The 17956-nt window shown below is 40.3% G+C and overlaps 2 protein-coding genes and 1 long non-coding RNA gene across 5 annotated transcripts in view; 1 reads left to right on the forward strand and 2 right to left on the reverse strand.

The window, feature by feature from the left end:
- Positions 1-7894, forward strand: part of LOC118220859 (MAGUK p55 subfamily member 3-like) — a 37317-nt gene extending 29423 nt beyond the window's left edge. Inside the window, exons 16-20 of one of the 2 annotated variants that reach the window (XM_035405224.1) lie at positions 1862-1942; positions 3093-3186; positions 3457-3565; positions 4770-4898; positions 5083-7894. In XM_035405224.1, the coding sequence (XP_035261115.1) occupies positions 1862-1942; positions 3093-3186; positions 3457-3565; positions 4770-4898; positions 5083-5262 (593 nt within the window). In that variant the 3' untranslated portion in view covers positions 5263-7894. The remainder of the gene's footprint in view (positions 1-1861; positions 1943-3092; positions 3187-3456; positions 3566-4769; positions 4899-5082) is intronic. The other variant, XM_035405225.1, reaches the window with a different exon arrangement.
- On the reverse strand, positions 82-4138 carry LOC118220861. The gene is made up of 3 exons (XR_004764022.1): positions 4056-4138; positions 2654-2718; positions 82-146 (listed from the first exon to the last, which is right to left on the reverse strand). It is a non-coding gene; the product is annotated as an uncharacterized LOC118220861 (long non-coding RNA).
- Positions 7895-9696: 1802 nt separating the features above from the next.
- On the reverse strand, positions 9697-15465 carry psmc5 (proteasome 26S subunit, ATPase 5). 2 transcript variants are annotated; one of them, XM_035405226.1, is made up of 12 exons: positions 15390-15465; positions 14369-14440; positions 14219-14288; positions 13944-14041; positions 13790-13846; positions 13305-13535; positions 12789-12915; positions 11976-12166; positions 11297-11395; positions 11026-11136; positions 10038-10124; positions 9697-9877 (listed from the first exon to the last, which is right to left on the reverse strand). In XM_035405226.1, the coding sequence occupies exons 1-12, from the start codon at positions 15411-15413 to the stop codon at positions 9824-9826; spliced, it is 1221 nt and encodes a 406-aa protein (XP_035261117.1). In that variant the 5' UTR covers positions 15414-15465; the 3' UTR covers positions 9697-9823. The 2 variants fall into 2 exon arrangements, with proteins under 2 accessions (XP_035261117.1, XP_035261118.1); XM_035405227.1 differs by having other exon boundaries at positions 15267-15401.
- Between the last annotated feature and the right edge of the window lie 2491 nt (positions 15466-17956).

Raw genomic sequence — 17956 nt, forward strand, 5'->3', positions numbered from 1 at the left:
ACCCTCAGTGTGGGCTGGAACCCTTAGGCTAAGGAGATCTGGACCCGGCCTCTGTGCCGATCCTCAGCCTGGGCTGGAACCCTTAGGCTAAGGAGATCTGGACCCGGCCTCTGTGCCGATCCTCAGCCTGGGCTGGAACCCTTAGGCTAAGAAAATTAAGCGCTTTTACAAACAACCAGCACTGCGACTTAATTAATTCACTTCAATTATGTTATACGTAATACTATTTTATATTTACAGCTAGGCATTTACAAGAGAAACTCAGAACTCAGAATACTTGGTTTGATATGCTACAATTTCATACCACATTTATCAATGCCCATAGAAGAACTAACTATGAATGTCCGGCCTAAACAAGACATTCAGGGATATTGAATAAAATATTGAGTTCAGCTTTTCGCGCTAAAAATGCTATCCTTGCCTGTTAACAACTCATTCACGAAAGCATTGCAGTAACTGCAAAAACAGTTAGTGAGCGCAGTTCACAAGCACAATAATATGTTATATTTTCAGTTGCAGAACATGATGTTTCAACCACCTGATCAACCTTCATAAGATCTGTGTATCATTAGTATACATTTGAGGCTGCAGATCTAAATCTAAAAAATAAAAATAAAAAACTCAAAAAAAGCTCCACACCTGTTTTTAAGTTGAGATAGTGTTGATATAATAACATTCATTCAAAACTTACCTATCATTTTACAAGGGATTCATTTTAAGTAAATAATGGTGGAGGAATAACTACAAAAAGACAGAGTGGTTGAATGAACAGAAAATGAGCCTCTTCATTTTGTGAAAACGCTATTGCAGTTCATAGAATTGGACCTGTCTGGATGAATGACTTTTATTAAAGCAACAAGGTTATTGGAGCTGTCGAAATATTTGTCTCCATACAATGAAATAGCATACTTGAATTATAACACAAAACAAATGACAGAGGGCAGGTTCAATGTCATCTTTATCATCAAGCAATTCTAATATTGCACAACTGAGCCTGTAATGATGAATACATTCTGTCTCTGCGACACCCTTGTACAGAGTATGTTACCACCAGGTTTTATGTTGTCTTGAAAAATTCATTCTTATTGTAAGTGATACTTTGTTAATTGGACACGCACGTGTTGAGTCCCATTTGCATGAAATTGGTAGTTTTGGCACTGGCCCTTATGTAATCGCAATCAAAATATGTACGGCCCAGACAGAGCACCCTCCATTTTCCTGGTAGTGCTGTAGTGTGTATTTTCCACCCACTGTGGGTGTTTTGTGAATTATATTTTGATTAGCTGGTACAAAAACATCACAGTGCTTTTGTGGATCCCCCTCAGTTTCTTCATTATAGTGAGTGTGACTGACCTGATTCCAAACCCAATTTCATTCCCTTTATTCCAAATATATACATGTATACATGGCCAAATGTATTTATTCCAAATAATCTCACACTGGGCAGTGCTATGATGGGTACACAGCTGTTAACTCAGTTTAGGCCTCTTTCAAATCATCATCAAAATCTGCATACCCCTTACACAGGCATTAGGGATAATCCACTGGCTCCCGCTCATTTTGACACATACTAAAAACTGTTTCACTCAAATGTTTCAAATTTGTTCGGCAACATATTCATAAGGAGTGTGCCACAGAAACTGTATTCACTCATAAAGTATTTAGTGGGCTTGAAAAGACTGGGAGCCACTGAGACAGAAAGATGAACATAATACAACGTAATGTAGCTATCTTTACACCTATCCTTCATATTAACTTGAGGAGTTTGTATTTCTTTTGTGCTTTGTGGAAGTTGGAGTGGGAGGGAGACTCATGGATTTGGAACGGATTTAGAAATCGCTATTTTCTGGCACACTTGCAGGATCCCTGGGTGCCCGGATCAATGAGCTGAAGCAGCGGGTGATTGCAGAGAACCCCCAGCGCTACGGGGTGGCCGTGCCACGTGAGTTCTGTTCTCACCCCACATTAGAGGCCTGCGTCTCTCAGCTACCAGCACACCTGTGTGTGAGGGGGGGGAGGGCATGGGGTCACACCCCATAAAATATTTATAGATTCATTAAAAATGTCACTTGTTCGCAGAAGGGACTGAAATATTGACCCCCATTTTTCATACATTGAAATGGCATCCCCCTTTGTCTTGATACTATAAATAAATTGGATTGGGTCATGGCAACATTAATGGAATGGCCCAAAAATACATTACCTTACCTTACACATTTTGGCAAAACATTCCATTGGTTCTAACATCCCAGAGTCCACCCAAGTTACAATTACCAGGGGGTAGTAAAGCCACTACAGAAAATGTGCAACCAAAAATCCAAATGTAACTAAAAACAAGGTTTATTACACAAACAACAAAAACAAATCTTACAACCAAGCACTACATGCAAATGTAGGTTGCCAGATTTGGGCTGGACAGATCAGTGGGCTGGCTAGAGCAAGGCCTGCAGAAGACAACTGCCCTAATCTCTGAAGCAGTAGACAGTTTATCCATTGAGAAAGAAAAAAAGTGAGTCTACTGCAAGTTATCTAGTCTGACCAAGCCTCACAAACTAAAATAGAAATAAAAGGATAAAATGAAAGAAAACACTGCCTGGCCACTGCAACCTATACAACACAAACAACTTAAAGAAAAAAGACAATGAGGGTTTACCCAGTTGTGCTTCATTAACTGATTAGGCGTCTTCAGCTCCACCTACAGGTAGACACTGACACAGCCTCCAAAAGAAACAAAAATCAGGAGAAAAACACAAAGAAATATTGGTTTGTTCCGTATTTTGTCTTATTTTCATAGTTTGTTAGTTTGTGCTTTAATTTACATTTATTTTTTATATCAAAATATTGTTCAAAACTGAAAATATATAAATATGAAAATGAATATAAATACATAACATGTCAGTTTTGCTGATTTTTCTCGAACATTAAATTGATCAGTGAAAGATTCTTTTTATTTACTGTTATACAGTAAGCATCTGTGAATACTACAGTAACATAGAGCACTGCGTGTTAGTGAATTGCTAGATTGTGCACACTCCCACTAATCTTAATGATGCGTGGCATTAAAAAGGCATTTTGATTCTTTGTTTCCACAGACACCACCAGGCCTAAGAAGAGCCATGAGAAAGAAGGAGTGGAGTACCACTTTGTCTCCAAACAGGCATTTGAGGCTGATGCACAGAACAACAAGTAAGTTCTCTTTAAAGTAAATTGCAGTTCTAAAGTAGTTCTAACCATTATTCAGTTTGACTTGGTTATTGCAGTCTGTGTGATACAAAAGGTACAACACTGCATGAGGTAACTGGAGGCAAATCAAACTTGTCATGGATTGTGCTACTGTGCCGCTTCATGGTATGCTGTCCTGTTTTCTTCTGTGTTTCTCAAGATTCATTGAGCATGGAGAGTACAAGAAACAGTACGATGTGCCATACCAAGCTGTTTTGTTCTGTTTTTGTCTAGATTCATTGAGCATGGGGAGTACAAGGAGAACCAGTATGGCACCAGTCTTGAGGCCATACGCAGTGTGCTGGCCAGAAATAAGCTCTGTCTTGTGGATGTGCAGCCAGAGGTACGAGCCCCCGATAATGGTGCATTTGTGCTGTGAGGCTTTGACACAGTAATACTCTTCTCTTGGAAACCATTTTACTGGAATCATCATTTAGTTGCTTTGATTTTTTCAGTTATGCCTTTGCAGACTATCCATTTAAACATAATGCACTATACATGCATACAAGCAAATTACTGAAGGAATGCATCTTCACCTTGCTTAAATACAACAGTTCTCCATGCAGGATTCAAACCAATGGAAAATCAAGTTAACTTTAACCACGCCATATAGTGCCTCTCTATTGAATGAATAATAGATTAATTATTCATGGAATAATTAACTTCTTTGATAAATTCATTTTTCAGACACCTTTATCCAAGTATCAGCCATTGTACACATTCAGCACATCCATACAAGGCAATGCTCTAAAAATATATCCCACAACCCTTTTCTCATATGCACAGACCGCAATGATAAAATATTTTCAAAATTACAATATGCTTAGTCATACCTTTGCAGTGACACCTTGAACTTGCAAGCTGAGTGAAAGAGCTGTGACTTTTATCATGCGATCCCCCTCACGGTGGGTGTTAGTTCCATCCTCTCGACGGGCATGCCAGTGTTTACAGGCTGAGTCACCAGTTTGCTGGACTACTCTCCAAACAGCCAGCAGGGACACTCTGAGGGGTTGAGGTGATTAATGGGTTTCACAGCCTGGATCTCCAGTCAGTTAAACCACTGTGTACCGGTCATACTGACACTGCTGGGAAGACTTCAGCTCTTCTGCTCTATTTTGCTAGCCTCTCCTTTCCTTTTAGCTGTCTTCAGTTCTTACCAAATACAACTATGCTACCACCTAACACAACCATGATTACCCCTCTTTCGAAGTCTCTGTGGCCTCCTCTTACAGCCATGCTAACCATAATTATGTCTATTATTTTATACATGCTCATATGCAGGAAAGTTATTTAAGCGTAATATAGTTATAAGCTTTATTACCTTTTTCATAGCATCTGCTTTGCATTTGGATGTTGTCCCTCATGTACACAGGTCATTTTTTATTCACTACCTCTAACACTGAATTGTTGCATTAAGATTATATCATCCATTGCTTCATTTTGAACTGGATTGATATCATAGGGTACACAGTTACCATAGTACTATGCTCCTAAATGCACAACCATCTTACCTTATTTCTTGCTGTGCTGTGAACTCTGACCCTCAGGCACTGAAGACCCTGCGCACTGCCGAGTTCAAGCCTTACGTGATCTTCGTGAAGCCCCGGGTCCCCGAGAGCCGACGGCGACGCAGTGCCGCCACCTCCCCAGGGGGCGGGGACCACGGCCGCATCACGGTGAGACTGCGCCGCCCACAGACACCGTCACGTTCCGGTCAAGGAGGGATGGGTGTTCTCAAATTAGTAACAGATGTTTAACGAGTTCAGGAAATGAGGGCTTGTCCCAAATGTCTGTTGAGCCCAGACTCTTCCTTCTTGAGTATCAAGCCTGACTCTCCCTGCCCCTCTTTCTGCTACCAAGGATGAGGACCTCCAAGAGATGCGTCAGTCAGCGCAGCTGATCGACCAGCAGTACGGTCATTTGGTGGACCGGATCCTGGTGAAGGAGGATGCAGCGACCGCCTGCACTGAGCTGCGGAACATTCTGGAACGGCTGGAGCGGGAGGCCCAGTGGGTCCCTGTCAGCTGGGTGAGGACCTAGCCCCCTGCCGACACGCCTGGGTTTGTGCACTGACGCCTTCCTCCGACCCTGCTTAAAGCAACCGCCCTCCACCTCTGTCCTGCTCCCTGTGTATACCTAACCTCCATTACCTTCAAACCAACAAAGGACAAGCCAACCGAAGGTGAGCAGAAAGCAGGTGACACAGCCCAGGAGTGGAATTCGGAACAACTTTGGGCGACCACATTACTCCAGGGATCTGGTGGAACAAAGATTGAAAGTGTTGAAGGTTAGCAGTGGAGGTTACCGTTCATTGGTTGTTCTCGGTTCTCAAAAAGAGCAAGCAGGGTTCGGACAATGGGTGCAAAGCTGTTGGTGACACTGATAGTCAAAGTAACAACCTGGTGCGTGGGCCAGGGATTTGTACCAACATTTACATGACAATGATATCACAGCTTTCCCTTTGTTTTAAATAATTTGACAGGTTCCAGATCTTTTTTTTCTCGTTTCATAGTGTGACCACTGCAATGCTATGCCCATCTGTTTGCTCTCCTCACAGCCCGATTGGGGTGAGCCATGAACTGATGCATTCTTTGCTACATGAAATGGGTTGCCACGGTGTGTAAATTTTCCGCGCATGCTTTGGCATGCTGGCAGTGCCGCCACCCACCTTTTTTCTCTCGCTGACTGATACCATTGGGCTGTCAAGCCCTGGACTGCCAGAGTATGGACCAAAATCACCTGTGTCTCCGTTGTGTTTGTCAGACGTCAAATAAACATGCATAGTGTTGGTGTGACTGAGTTAAAGGGATCTTGAAGGACACCAAGGACCTTTCAGTGGGGCTTCAGTTTAGCATCAATGACAGCTCTTTTCCTGTAATGAAAACTCGATGTGACCACATGGTGCTTCCCAGTCTTAAGACCACCTCAGGGGGAAAGTCTTTCTGGGACAGGCATATCTCTGTGTGAAATGTGTTCCTCAAAGGTCAAGCTGTCACTTCAGGACATTCAATGTATGTTATCCATCCTGATTAAATGTATGTGATGATTCAAATGGGACAGTTTAGAAAATGTTGTATTGAAGTTGACATGGACTTCAATATTGAACCTTGTGAATGTTTAGGCGGGATTTACCTTGACTGTTCAGTGATGTGGAACATTTGAGGTGTTTTTCAAGTGCATGACAACCTGTCAGCTAGGATTTACTTGTTTAAACTTGACGATGGGCATCAGGTTTTAAATGAATCAATATGCATTGATTTTGCTTCGAGGCACCTTTTGATAATGTTTCTCAAGCTGTTATATTTAAATCATTTACTGACATTCCTAAGAATACATCGTAATCGGTTACATGACCAACTTTAACTCAAACGTAAATATAAAAATACCTGTTTGTGGAGATACCTGATTCAACTGCAAATATTTTAGCCTTTGACCCAAAGATTGGTTTCTGTGCAGATACGTTTTGGTGTGTGCATGGGTGTTATATACACATAAACATGCTCAACATATCCTTTGATGTGAAGATCTGAATACATAAGAAAGTTGGGGTCTGTAAGAGTCTGTCTTGTCTTCTCAGACATAGGCAGCTTGGATACAACTGTGCAACAACCCAAAGAGGGCGAATAACCCTTAGATCAAGATGTTCTGCAGCATTACATATTGTTTTGCTGTTTTAAGACAGGAGAACCCGTTCCAATTTGGTACACCAACTGCAGTGTAATGATAATGCGATGAACATGTTCTGTTTGGTGCAAAAATCAGTCCACAATTACAAGTAGGGCTGAACTGTACATAGAAACATTGTGTTTAATCTTGGTCCAATGTCCATGGTAAGCGGAATTATCGTATTCTACACCAGGCAAAGCAATCTTACCAGATTAGTTTTTTGATTTTTCAAATCATGTTCTTATGAGTGTCCAGTCCCAAGTTTTATCTAAAAGGCATGCAACAATAACTTACACAATGTTTTCTTTCTTTGAGAACAGTTAGCATATGTTATTTTGTATCTAAGATATCCCAAGTGATTCTATAGTCATTCTCACCATGAACTTGGTGGGCTTTCTGTGGAATTGCTTTGATTCCTCTGAGGGAAAAGACAAAATTTCAGCTTGCAACCACAAGCGGTGATTATGAAACAACAAAGTATTCTTTAATTGTCTAGCATGCAAAATCTCTTTCCTTAGAAAACCAGGCATTAGAGGTTCCAAGAAGCAATCTCACTGTAGTTATACCGGAAGATGCTAAGGCTCCTGTCCAAGGGATTGAACAGAGCTAAGCTGTTTCTGCAAGCACAACAGTTATGCATGATCACAATGGCATAACAAGAAACAGCTGGCTGCTTTACTTTTTGTGGTCATATCACGAATGGAAATTCCCAAGAAGGTTTTCCTCTATTGTGCTGGTTTTACATTCTGGGAGATGAGTCTTTCCCAATTTAACCTTGGGCTGTGTATTTTTCAAGAAGTAAAATTCTACATCAGATTTCCTTGGTATTTAAATATTTTAACTGACATCATGATTTTGTTTCAAATAAGTTTATTCATGCAAGATTATCTTGAAATATTAATCTTGCTTAAGAAGAATGGGAGATGCATACAAAACCTTCAGAAAATGTATGTCATGCACTTATGTTCTAAGTCTTGCAATAAAAAAAATCTGTGTAGTAGTAATAGCTGGAAGACCTCCATTTTTTCCTGTAAGACTGCATCTTAATTGTATCTGGCAACGTTCTGGTTCATTTCTAGTGCACTTACAGGAAGCTCCTGAAGTCAGCCAGAAATATTTTATTTTCCTTTCAGAACTCTTACAATAGCTTATAAGGCAATTTCCATGTTGGGTTTAAGTAAAATGTACCATAAAAGTGCCATAGTAAAAGAAAAAAAAAGAAACCGATGCAGTCATTTGTGATTTGTACTGTACAAATTTAATTTATAGTTGGAGGGGCCAAAAGGTGTCAGGGAATCTGAAACAGATTGTTATGTTCAGAACACTGGGTAATCATTATTACTTCTAGGGGGTAAATGGGGGGTAGATTTACCCCCTATTATACCCGATAGGGGTAGCATAGGGGGTAAATTTCTAACATGCCTTTCTTCAAAGATCTTCAACTGGCCTGTAGGAAATGTTAATAGTTTAATGGAAAGGTCTGAATGGCACAGCTTCTGCAAGAAGTTAGGATCGAAATGTACTTCTTAGTGTTATCGTTAAAAAAACCTCAAAGATACATGACATCATGTGGACTACATCTACAAGTGGTAGACTTAATAGAAGATTGACTGGAAGGACCTCCCACAGTGACAAAGGTGGCAAAGTTAGTTCGGTTCCTTGAGTGGAAACAAATTCCATTGTAACATTTCTATTTTAGCATGGCGAGAAAAATAATTGCTCTCAATCACCTTCTATCACTAAACATCGGCATGCTGATGTATTTTTCCTATACCTTTAGCGAACTAAAAGGGAACTTCACCATAAAATCCATATGCAATGGCAAATTAGTCTACTATGTGCAAAAATAGTCATAATTTATAAAGATAATGTTTTACAGGTGAGGATTTTTGTAGGGAAGGTTTCAGAATTTACCACATCATGTGGTTTGAAAAACTTCCTTTTCCAGTGCAATAATAAATTGGAAGCCATCGCCAAGGCCAATGAGAGGACGGCAGGTAAGCAAGAAATATCCAGCAAGGTATTAACCCGCTTAATAGATAGTGACTCAACTAGTTTTTAGACAGAAGTACACTGCCTTACACTGGCATCAAGCAATCATTCAAAATAATTTAGTAAATGAGGTCCACAGCTGCTAGAATTTTGCCTTATTGATCAGAGTCTACTATGCTAAATAATTAAAAATCAAATCAAGCAAGATTACCCAATAAATAAATTAACTTTAGGGATGTATAGTTTAATTTAGAATGTTATTTATTTTATATACTGCAAGGAGCACTCTTTATTAATAACAGCACACAACAATATCTTGCATCCTGCTCTTCAGTTTTTTTTTTTTTTTTTAAACACACCTTCCACAAACTACCCACTTATTTCCAGTCCATCCCTTACAAAACTAGAGAGTAAGGAATAAAGGTGATGCACGGCAGACAAAAAGACATATTTTGGATGCAGGACATGGAAAGTAAGCTTATCTAGACAATTAGCTTAATTTACTTCAAACCTCCCAACAGCAGATGGATCAGTACAATTATAGAAAATTAGGCTGAAGGTCTCATGACTGTCCAGGTATTGTTCATAGATGCCAATACTGTTCCACCAGCTAAGAAATGGATTCTCAACAAATTCTGACTTCTGAAAAATGAAATGCAAGTAAACCTAAATAAAAGGACGCTACACATAACATAACATAACAGATCATACTGTAATATGCAGTATGATCTGATATCTCTGAAAGAAATGTGATAGGTGCAGTGGACTCGACAAAGATGTAGATGGGTGCTTTTAAGAACACAACCAGTGCGCACATAAAGAGATTGACTATTTATTGATAATTAAATTGGATAGCAGTTACAAACCAAACCTAATGGATAAAGAAATATACATATGTAGTTGAACGGACATCTGGAGCAGAGACTGACCATCCCTTGTAGAGCTACTTCCAGAGCTTCTTGATGGACATGTTCTTCTCGCTGTCCTTCTGCATCACCTGCTCAGAGACAAGACAGCGTTGAGTTCACCTGCACTCCTTCACATGCCGAATCCACACAGCAAAAGGGGATGAGGAGCAAGGAGGACCACAAATAAAACAGAAAGAAAGAAGTTTCCATTTAACATTTTAGGGGATTAAAAGAGACTGATGGACTTGCCTTGGCCACAGCCATCTCAAAGTCCTCCTGCGTGACGTGGACTCTCCTTTCCCTCAAGGCGTACATCCCAGACTCTGTGCACACGCCCTGAGGAGCAGCAACACAGAGAGCGGGGAGAGACAGCTCAGTGTCACACTCTCAAACTGAATGAACCCTAAAGCACAGCCTGCAACAAGCTAACACATGCTGCATTTGAGGCGGAATGGTAAAGTAACCAGGAATGATCGTGACAAAACACCTCACTTTGCTGCCTTTCAGTCAGATGAATGGTCAATGTATTTTCAAGGTCTATTGTTTTATAACAAACTGGAAAAATTGGGTAAGTCAACTGATTTGTGCGGCTACATGAGACAGAGAAAACTGGCTATAGCAGGGGACAGCATAAACACAAACACTTATTTCAAATTTAAGTCGATTCACAAATTGTGTGGCGTACCAAATCTCTCAGAAATGATTTGCCAAATTTTGAATACAATTCTGTATAGTGGCATCTATATAGCAAGAGAGACTGCACTAAAAAAATGACAAAAATACACATATAAAGAGTTGCATGACTTGAATCATATGATTGGAATCATAACTGAAGCAAGTAATGCCTGATAATTATGTCCTTTGCCTGAAAACTACACTGCACAGTTTAGGAGAAGTCATAGATTAATGTTGATAGTGATAATTTGCATGTGCTACTTTACAACCATTTTATTCAAACTGTTTCAACTGGTGAAATTCCAAGTGCATTTTAAGTTTTATTTTTTAAATAAAACTGAATGCTACTTGTTGAAATATTTCGTCTTTCTTTAATATGCAATAAACGGAAAAAGGCCTATTTAGTGCCATACAAATTCTGATTGCACCAAATCCAATAGAAAATGGCAGTACGCGGCAGTGACGTACACAAAACTATAAACTGCCCCATTTCTTACTGTGGCTCCAACATAGGGAAGCTGGAGGCTTTTACAGACAGCTCTTACTTCACCAAGGTGCTCACCTTGACCTCTGCTCCTGAAGCTCCTGGCATCAGCTCCGCAATCTTGCGCAGGTTGATCCCGCGGGTCAGGTTCATCTTTCGGGAGTGGATCTTCAGGATGTCCAAACGGGCCTGAGGAAGCAAAGGAGCAGATCTCTTCAGATCAATTATGCTGTACTCCATTTGTTGAGTCCGAAGGGAGCTCTCCACCTCTTGACACCAATTAATTCTATTATTATTTACTCTATGACTGCACACGTTCATGTGAATGAGCAAGTAACGATGGTCTGACCTCTTCATTCGGAGGGGGGAACTCAATCTTCCTGTCGATACGACCAGGCCTGAGGAGGGCCGAGTCCAGGATGTCGATACGGTTGGTGGCCATAATGACCTACAGGGCAACAGATCAGGCAAGTAAAAACATCAGCGCACGAAAAATACAAGTTATGAGTAATGTCATGGCCGTTTTTTTTCCTGACAGTCTTACAAAGATAAAATTTACAGAGAAGACATATTCCACATTGGTATGTGAATAACCATCACAAAATAAATAATTTACACATGCAGGCTATACACCCCAATTTTTCCGCTACATTCAAATAGCGGGGGTGGCCTGCTACTACACGATTCTCACCGCCGATGCAAGCAAATTGCTAATAATTTATGCCAATATTAGAAACATGTAAAGGGTATATATGTTTCTAATAATGAGCCTCGTCGTCTCTGAAATAAAATTTCAAGCTGAAACACAGCACACATTATATACACATTACCCAGTCATTAATTTCCTTCTGTATTAGTACTCCTCATAGAAATACCTTTTCAGAGGATGCGCCATTTTCCCTACATTTTAACATACAACTTATATCAATGAATTCACAACATTCCACAGACAACTGCCGGTTTGTCAAGCATACCGAGGTCCATTGGAGAAAGGACTAAAATGAGCAGATAAAGTTCCCATCCTTCACCTTGATGTTTTTGGTGGCCTCGAAGCCGTCCAGCTGATTGAGCAGCTCCAGCATGGTCCTCTGCACCTCGCTGTCCCCACCCGAGCCGCCCTCCAGGCGGGACGAGCCGATGGAGTCGATCTCGTCCATGAAAATGATGGAGGGCGCGTGCTCCCTCGCCATGACGAAGAGCTCGCGCACCATGCGGGCTCCTGCGGTCACATGAGACGTTACAGGACTTCAGCCCCACGTTACCCACAGATGGACGATTTGTCACTATTTTCGTATAAAATACATGCGTGTGTTGTTCCCTGTCCGTTTACGTGAAAATAACAAGTTTAAAAACAAAACAGAACTCGTTGCAAACTCATACATATATGAGATGTAAGGTCAACTAAATTTACTTGTCTTCCAAGATGACTGTGAGAGTACACGTGTTCTCACCCATAGATGAATGTACTATTTCTAAGTGTCTTCACATTGCTATAAACTGTTTTGGGGAGAACAAAGATATTTGGGCCTTTCCATAGGTAAATGGCATCACAGGGATCTTGTCACCCCCACCACCCCATTTCAGTCAAATGGCCATTGGTGCCCTAGCCTAGACCTGCTCAAAATCATATAGGAGATGAGAGAATGCTGGACGGACAATTAAACTCGTCCTGTATATGCCCATATTTGCTTGTATCAACATAAAGAGTTAAATTACCATAAATACTGAACACCTAGTCATAATGCGATTTGTGTCATCACGGTGCTCATGCGTGCTCATCGCAGTGTGGAGTTTGGAAGGTCTGTCAGAATGCACACTGAAGCGGATGGATCTGGACTCACCTTCTCCAATGAACTTCTGCACCAGCTCCGAGCCAGACACCCTGATGAAGGTGCAATCGGTGTGGTGGGCCACCGCTCGGGCCAGCAGGGTCTTCCCTGTGCCAGGAGGCCCATACAGCAGTACGCCCTGGATCACAAAGGACATTTAGGGGTCAACCACACTTGAAGGTAGCCCTTCCGATATGACCACACTTACAGCCATCTCTTCAAAATGCTCTCATTTTATAGCTACTTAATGTTACAAATCATACATTTCTATTAGAGCAACATGTCCTTAATATGCTATCTAATGACCCTGGCAACACGGATGCCACAAACCCGTTTTCCATCTTCACGGTTCATCCACAGCAGGGGGTCAAAAGAACCAACTGGGGCTCAAATCAGTCAAAGCCAGTAACAAATGGCATAAAAAATCCCAACAATGTAAGTGAACTGGTAACAAACCAGGGTGCAGTATGAGGACAGTTATTAACAGAAAATGAACCCCACCCAACGCCCAAGGCTCGAGTCACCCACCTTGGGCTGAGCAATTCCAAGAGCCTCAAACAGCTCAGGGTGCTTGACTGGCAGCTCAATCACTTCCTTGATCTCCTTAATCTGTTTGTCAAGACCGCCGATCATCTCATAAGTGGAATCAGGCACCTTCTCCACCATCATCAGAGATACCAGGGGATCCACTTTGTTGGGCAGGATCTTATGGAGGGTGTAGCTGTCATTGCGCAGGGCAACACGGCAATTTGGAGTCACCTTAAAAAATGCAAACACATTATCAGCGCATTTGGTAAAACCTTGTCACAGAATCTAAATCAGCGGTCAAACAACTGAATGCCAGCAAGGTCCAAAAAAGTACATGGTATGTTGAATGGGGCTATATATACATTACATATACTAGAATCATCTTTCGAATATCACGAGTGGGGGGATACCTACATTTGCCTAGGAATACTATATAACACTTGACAACCAAGTAGCAAAACTTGACCAAAATTTAAATTACTCACATCATTAATATCAATGTTCTTATCCACATCCACCACAAACTTTCCCTCTGGATGCACCTGTGACAGAGAAGATAAAGAGATCGAAAGGCAGTGAGGTGAGGCTGGACTCAAACACATCCTCCTTCAACGTAAGACAGAGGCCGCAGGGTCTCACCTTCACCAGCACCTTCTTCTTGTCCATGGCCCTCACTACCTCACCCACATAGGAGCCCTGTTCCTGAAGCAGCTGCAGCTCCTCACGCAGCAGACGCACTGAAAACAGAAGTGCAAACTCCTATATTAATAATGATCGCACAAATAGATGTACATAAACACTGTAGGACCAACAAAGGGAAAAAGACAAATATTCAAGCAAGTTTTTAGGTAATTAAATAAAAATTAATTTTTTTGTGACAAAATACAGATGAAGGTAACATTACACAGCCTTACCTTTCGCATTGAGCTCATTTCTTTGTGCCTGCAGACGTCTAAGATTCTGACTCTTGTCATTCACCGTTAACTGGGGAGAAGAAAAAGTTTTATTTACGCATTCTGATCCAACAGAAATCATATAGCTCATTTCATTAGTGATTTGCCCACCTGAAGCTCCTCGATTTTGGACAGGTAATACTGCCTGAGACCAGTGCCTCCTTTGCTATCCTCCATCTCCATCTGCAAACATATCAGGGACATTATAACTTCATAGTCAGAGCACCAGGAACGAAGAAGCCTATTTACCTAAAGCTGGTTAGCTTTATTAGAAGACATTGTAAACATGGTTGAGTTTTGCTTGATTAACATTGGTAACCGAGCATCAACAATTACCGCTCAAGAATCAAGAATGGGTCGTTAGAGTTAATAAAACACTGACAGATGTATTACGTCTTGTACAACCAACCAATATAACAAAACATGTTCATTGTAAAGCCAGCGAGCTGAATAATGACAAAGTTATCGTTAACCAGATTAAGACGACTACTAAGGCAACTTTCTACAATGCTATTTGGTTTTTTCTCCGAATTTGGCAATCGCCTAACTAGTTATTAAATTTATCTTCGCAAGCAAGCTAGGAAACATAATCGAAGATCGAAGATTTGTAATGATAAATTAAAATGCTATAATATATATATACATATCACCAGCTAATGACTAATAAGCCACAAGAAAGAAGTTAGCAATCTAGCTAACAATAGCTGTCATGCTATACATTTTGCAACAGAACGTTAAAACAGTTGAAGGCGGACGACCAGTATCCATTTAACATTATCCAACTACAAAGATATAATTATTCTACAAGGTCGGTCAAGCTTTGTCAAATAGCTACTTAGTTTTCGTTTAGCAAGTATGCACCTCGGCTTTTTAACGTTATTACCCCTGTACTGTAGCGGTGCTGATATGGCTAGCTAGCTTGCAGGCTCGCTACAATGAGACAGCAAACCGCATCAATTCGCGATGGAAGTCACAAATTGCCACACGATCATTCAGACATATATTCCACCTGATACGGATATCCCATTAGGAATGAATGTCTTCAATTGTAGTGGTTGGCTATGTTATAAGAGAACGCCCAGCAATAGACAGTCAACTATGATTTAAAAAAACAATAAGCACCGTCCCGTACATGATCTAGTCCATCCAGCGCCATCTTTCTTAAGCTCACTTCCGCAGAAAGTCGAGGGTACTTCCGAAATGTACCGAAACTGGTCATAGCCGCAGAACACAGCGACAACTAGCGGAATTTGTATTTTGCGCAACGCAAGAACCAATTAATTCTCGTCGACGCTAGGAGGCGTGAAGACAGAAAGAACGGGTCGTTTTTCCAAGGACCAGGGAGTAATCATCTCTAAACCGTGAATTGTCTTTAATTAAACATTTCGAACGCTTGAACTAGTGGCACGGTCAGCCGTTCATGTTGGGACGAGGGTGGCATTAACAACATACTTCACACTTTAAAGTTTTTCAAAATTCAAATTTATTAAAAGTCCCTCTGAGCAAAGATGTTCTGTCCTAAAACATGTCAATACCACTACTACTCCTACTCCTACTCATAATAATAATAATAATAATAATAATAATAATAATTAAAACAACAACCACAATAATTCTAATTATAAATCAATAAATAAAAATAAATAAATAAATTCTGATCGTTAGTTCTGGAGTATGATGGAAGAATGGAAATCTCGTTGATGTTCCAGACTGGGGAAGGCAAGTTGGTTCAAGCCAGTGCCCAATAAGTAACTACTTAGCTTTGGCTTCACCTGAGCAACAGTTAGGCCTGAGACAGGTATGACCAGATTATCCGGTTTCCTAAGACTTTCACTCTCAACTGCTTGGAAACTCTCCAGCAGCCCAACTCAAACATGTAGGGGCAGTTTCAACAGCATGAAAGGTTTCCTCTGTCCGTTACGCCTGGTTAAACACCCAGTGTACGGTACATTGGAAACACCCTTTGTGTGTACTTTCCACAATATGTGCAATTCCCCCTCATTGCCTGTTTTAATCTTCATTTATAAATATACCACTATATTTACAATCAAATTATTGAAGCTGTTCCTTGATAATAGATGGTTCTCATAATCACAAGGCAGGTATTCATTATTGCAATAAACATTCTGCATTCATATGCAATACAAATGAGGTTTGTTTTCAGGTTGCCCTCAGCCCTTCATTGCTAAAATGCTGTATGGTTTCAAACATAACCAATCATGAAAATGTTGGACCTTCTCCAATCCCTGGCCATTTTTGTCATCACAAAAAAATGCCAAGGCTGCAGAGACTACAGAGTTTTCATGGTCTTTTCTCCAACTATTCATAGACTAAGCATAAAAAATAATAATAAAATAAATCCACCCTATTCATTAAAACTGTATTGATTTCAAAGTTACAAAAAATGTTTTCCTTATTTCTGGGAGTCAGAAACAAGACTGGGGTGCAAGAACAGAGAGTGAAAAAATTAGTACTAAACCATAATTGCACATAAAATTTTACAAAAGAACAGAAACAACCATCAAACGGATCCTTCAGTACCGCAGAAAACCTTACCCCTTAGAGAAGTTGCCTGGGTAGGGAAATTATTAATCACGGTTCTAGCCATTTTGAATACTTCTGTTTTCCTCGTTAGAGTAGCTGGGCTATGGCACAAGTTTTTTTTTATCACTTGTTCTTTCCCAACATTCGTTCCGATATCCATTTCTCTGATTTGCATTAGTAACATATATAGTGTATTTTAACAACAACCCTAATTCTTACGCATGTTTTATACTGGACACTTGTACTTCATATTGCACACCCTCACTGTCAGGCTGCACACTAAGATTCATGTTTTGTCTGGTCCTTAGTTTTATTTTTATTCATTTTTTTATTCCATGCAAACCAAGTAAAGTAAGGTGAGTAAAGGTGAGTGTTCACGTTCAAAACATTAGGACAAATTAGAATGCGTTTCTCAGTTCAAGTAAACACAAATGAAACACCCTGAACAGTACACTTTTGTTCCACCAAGTACGTTTAATTTTTTAAAATTTTATTTATTTTTTACAAATGTACCAAAATCCCAAAACATATAAAAGCTAAAAAAGGTATAAAAAGCTTCGATTGTAAATAGAAAAACATGCAAAATTCTTTAAAAAAATTCTCAGAAGTGTGTTAATTTCCTGGTTCAGAGAATACTGAGATAGAACAGTCCTTTCCTTGTTAAATGCAGTCACCTGACACGATAAACCAACTGACAAAGGTCAGACATGTCATGGACTGAGTTACATTTCCTGGATCCCTTTAGGCCACAACTGAATAGGGCAGAGCTGGTCAGCTTGTCCTCAGTACCATTGTGGCTCTTTGTTCTTCAGGTCTAAGTGCTTTGAGCAAGTTCTCCAGGATTTCAGAAAAGACAAGCAATCCTTACACACTCACGGCCTGGACTGGAAACCTCAACAGCTGTGAAGAGTGCAAATAGCATATATATATATATATTTTTTTCCAATTTTACCATAGTCTGTGCTTTTGACTGAATAATACACATAAAATCAGTTAACTTTTGCCAGCTGTGAAGTAGCTGGGGAGACTTGTGCTAGAAAACATGACAAACTGCAGACAACAACTTGAAACTGAGCCATCTTTCCTCATAAGCACACACTGAAAAATGTCACGTACACCATGAGATTGTCAACACTTCCACATGAAAAATACACC

Source organism: Anguilla anguilla, chromosome 2 (genome assembly GCF_013347855.1).
Source record: "Anguilla anguilla isolate fAngAng1 chromosome 2, fAngAng1.pri, whole genome shotgun sequence".
NCBI classification, from domain to species: Eukaryota; Metazoa; Chordata; class Actinopteri; order Anguilliformes; family Anguillidae; genus Anguilla; species Anguilla anguilla.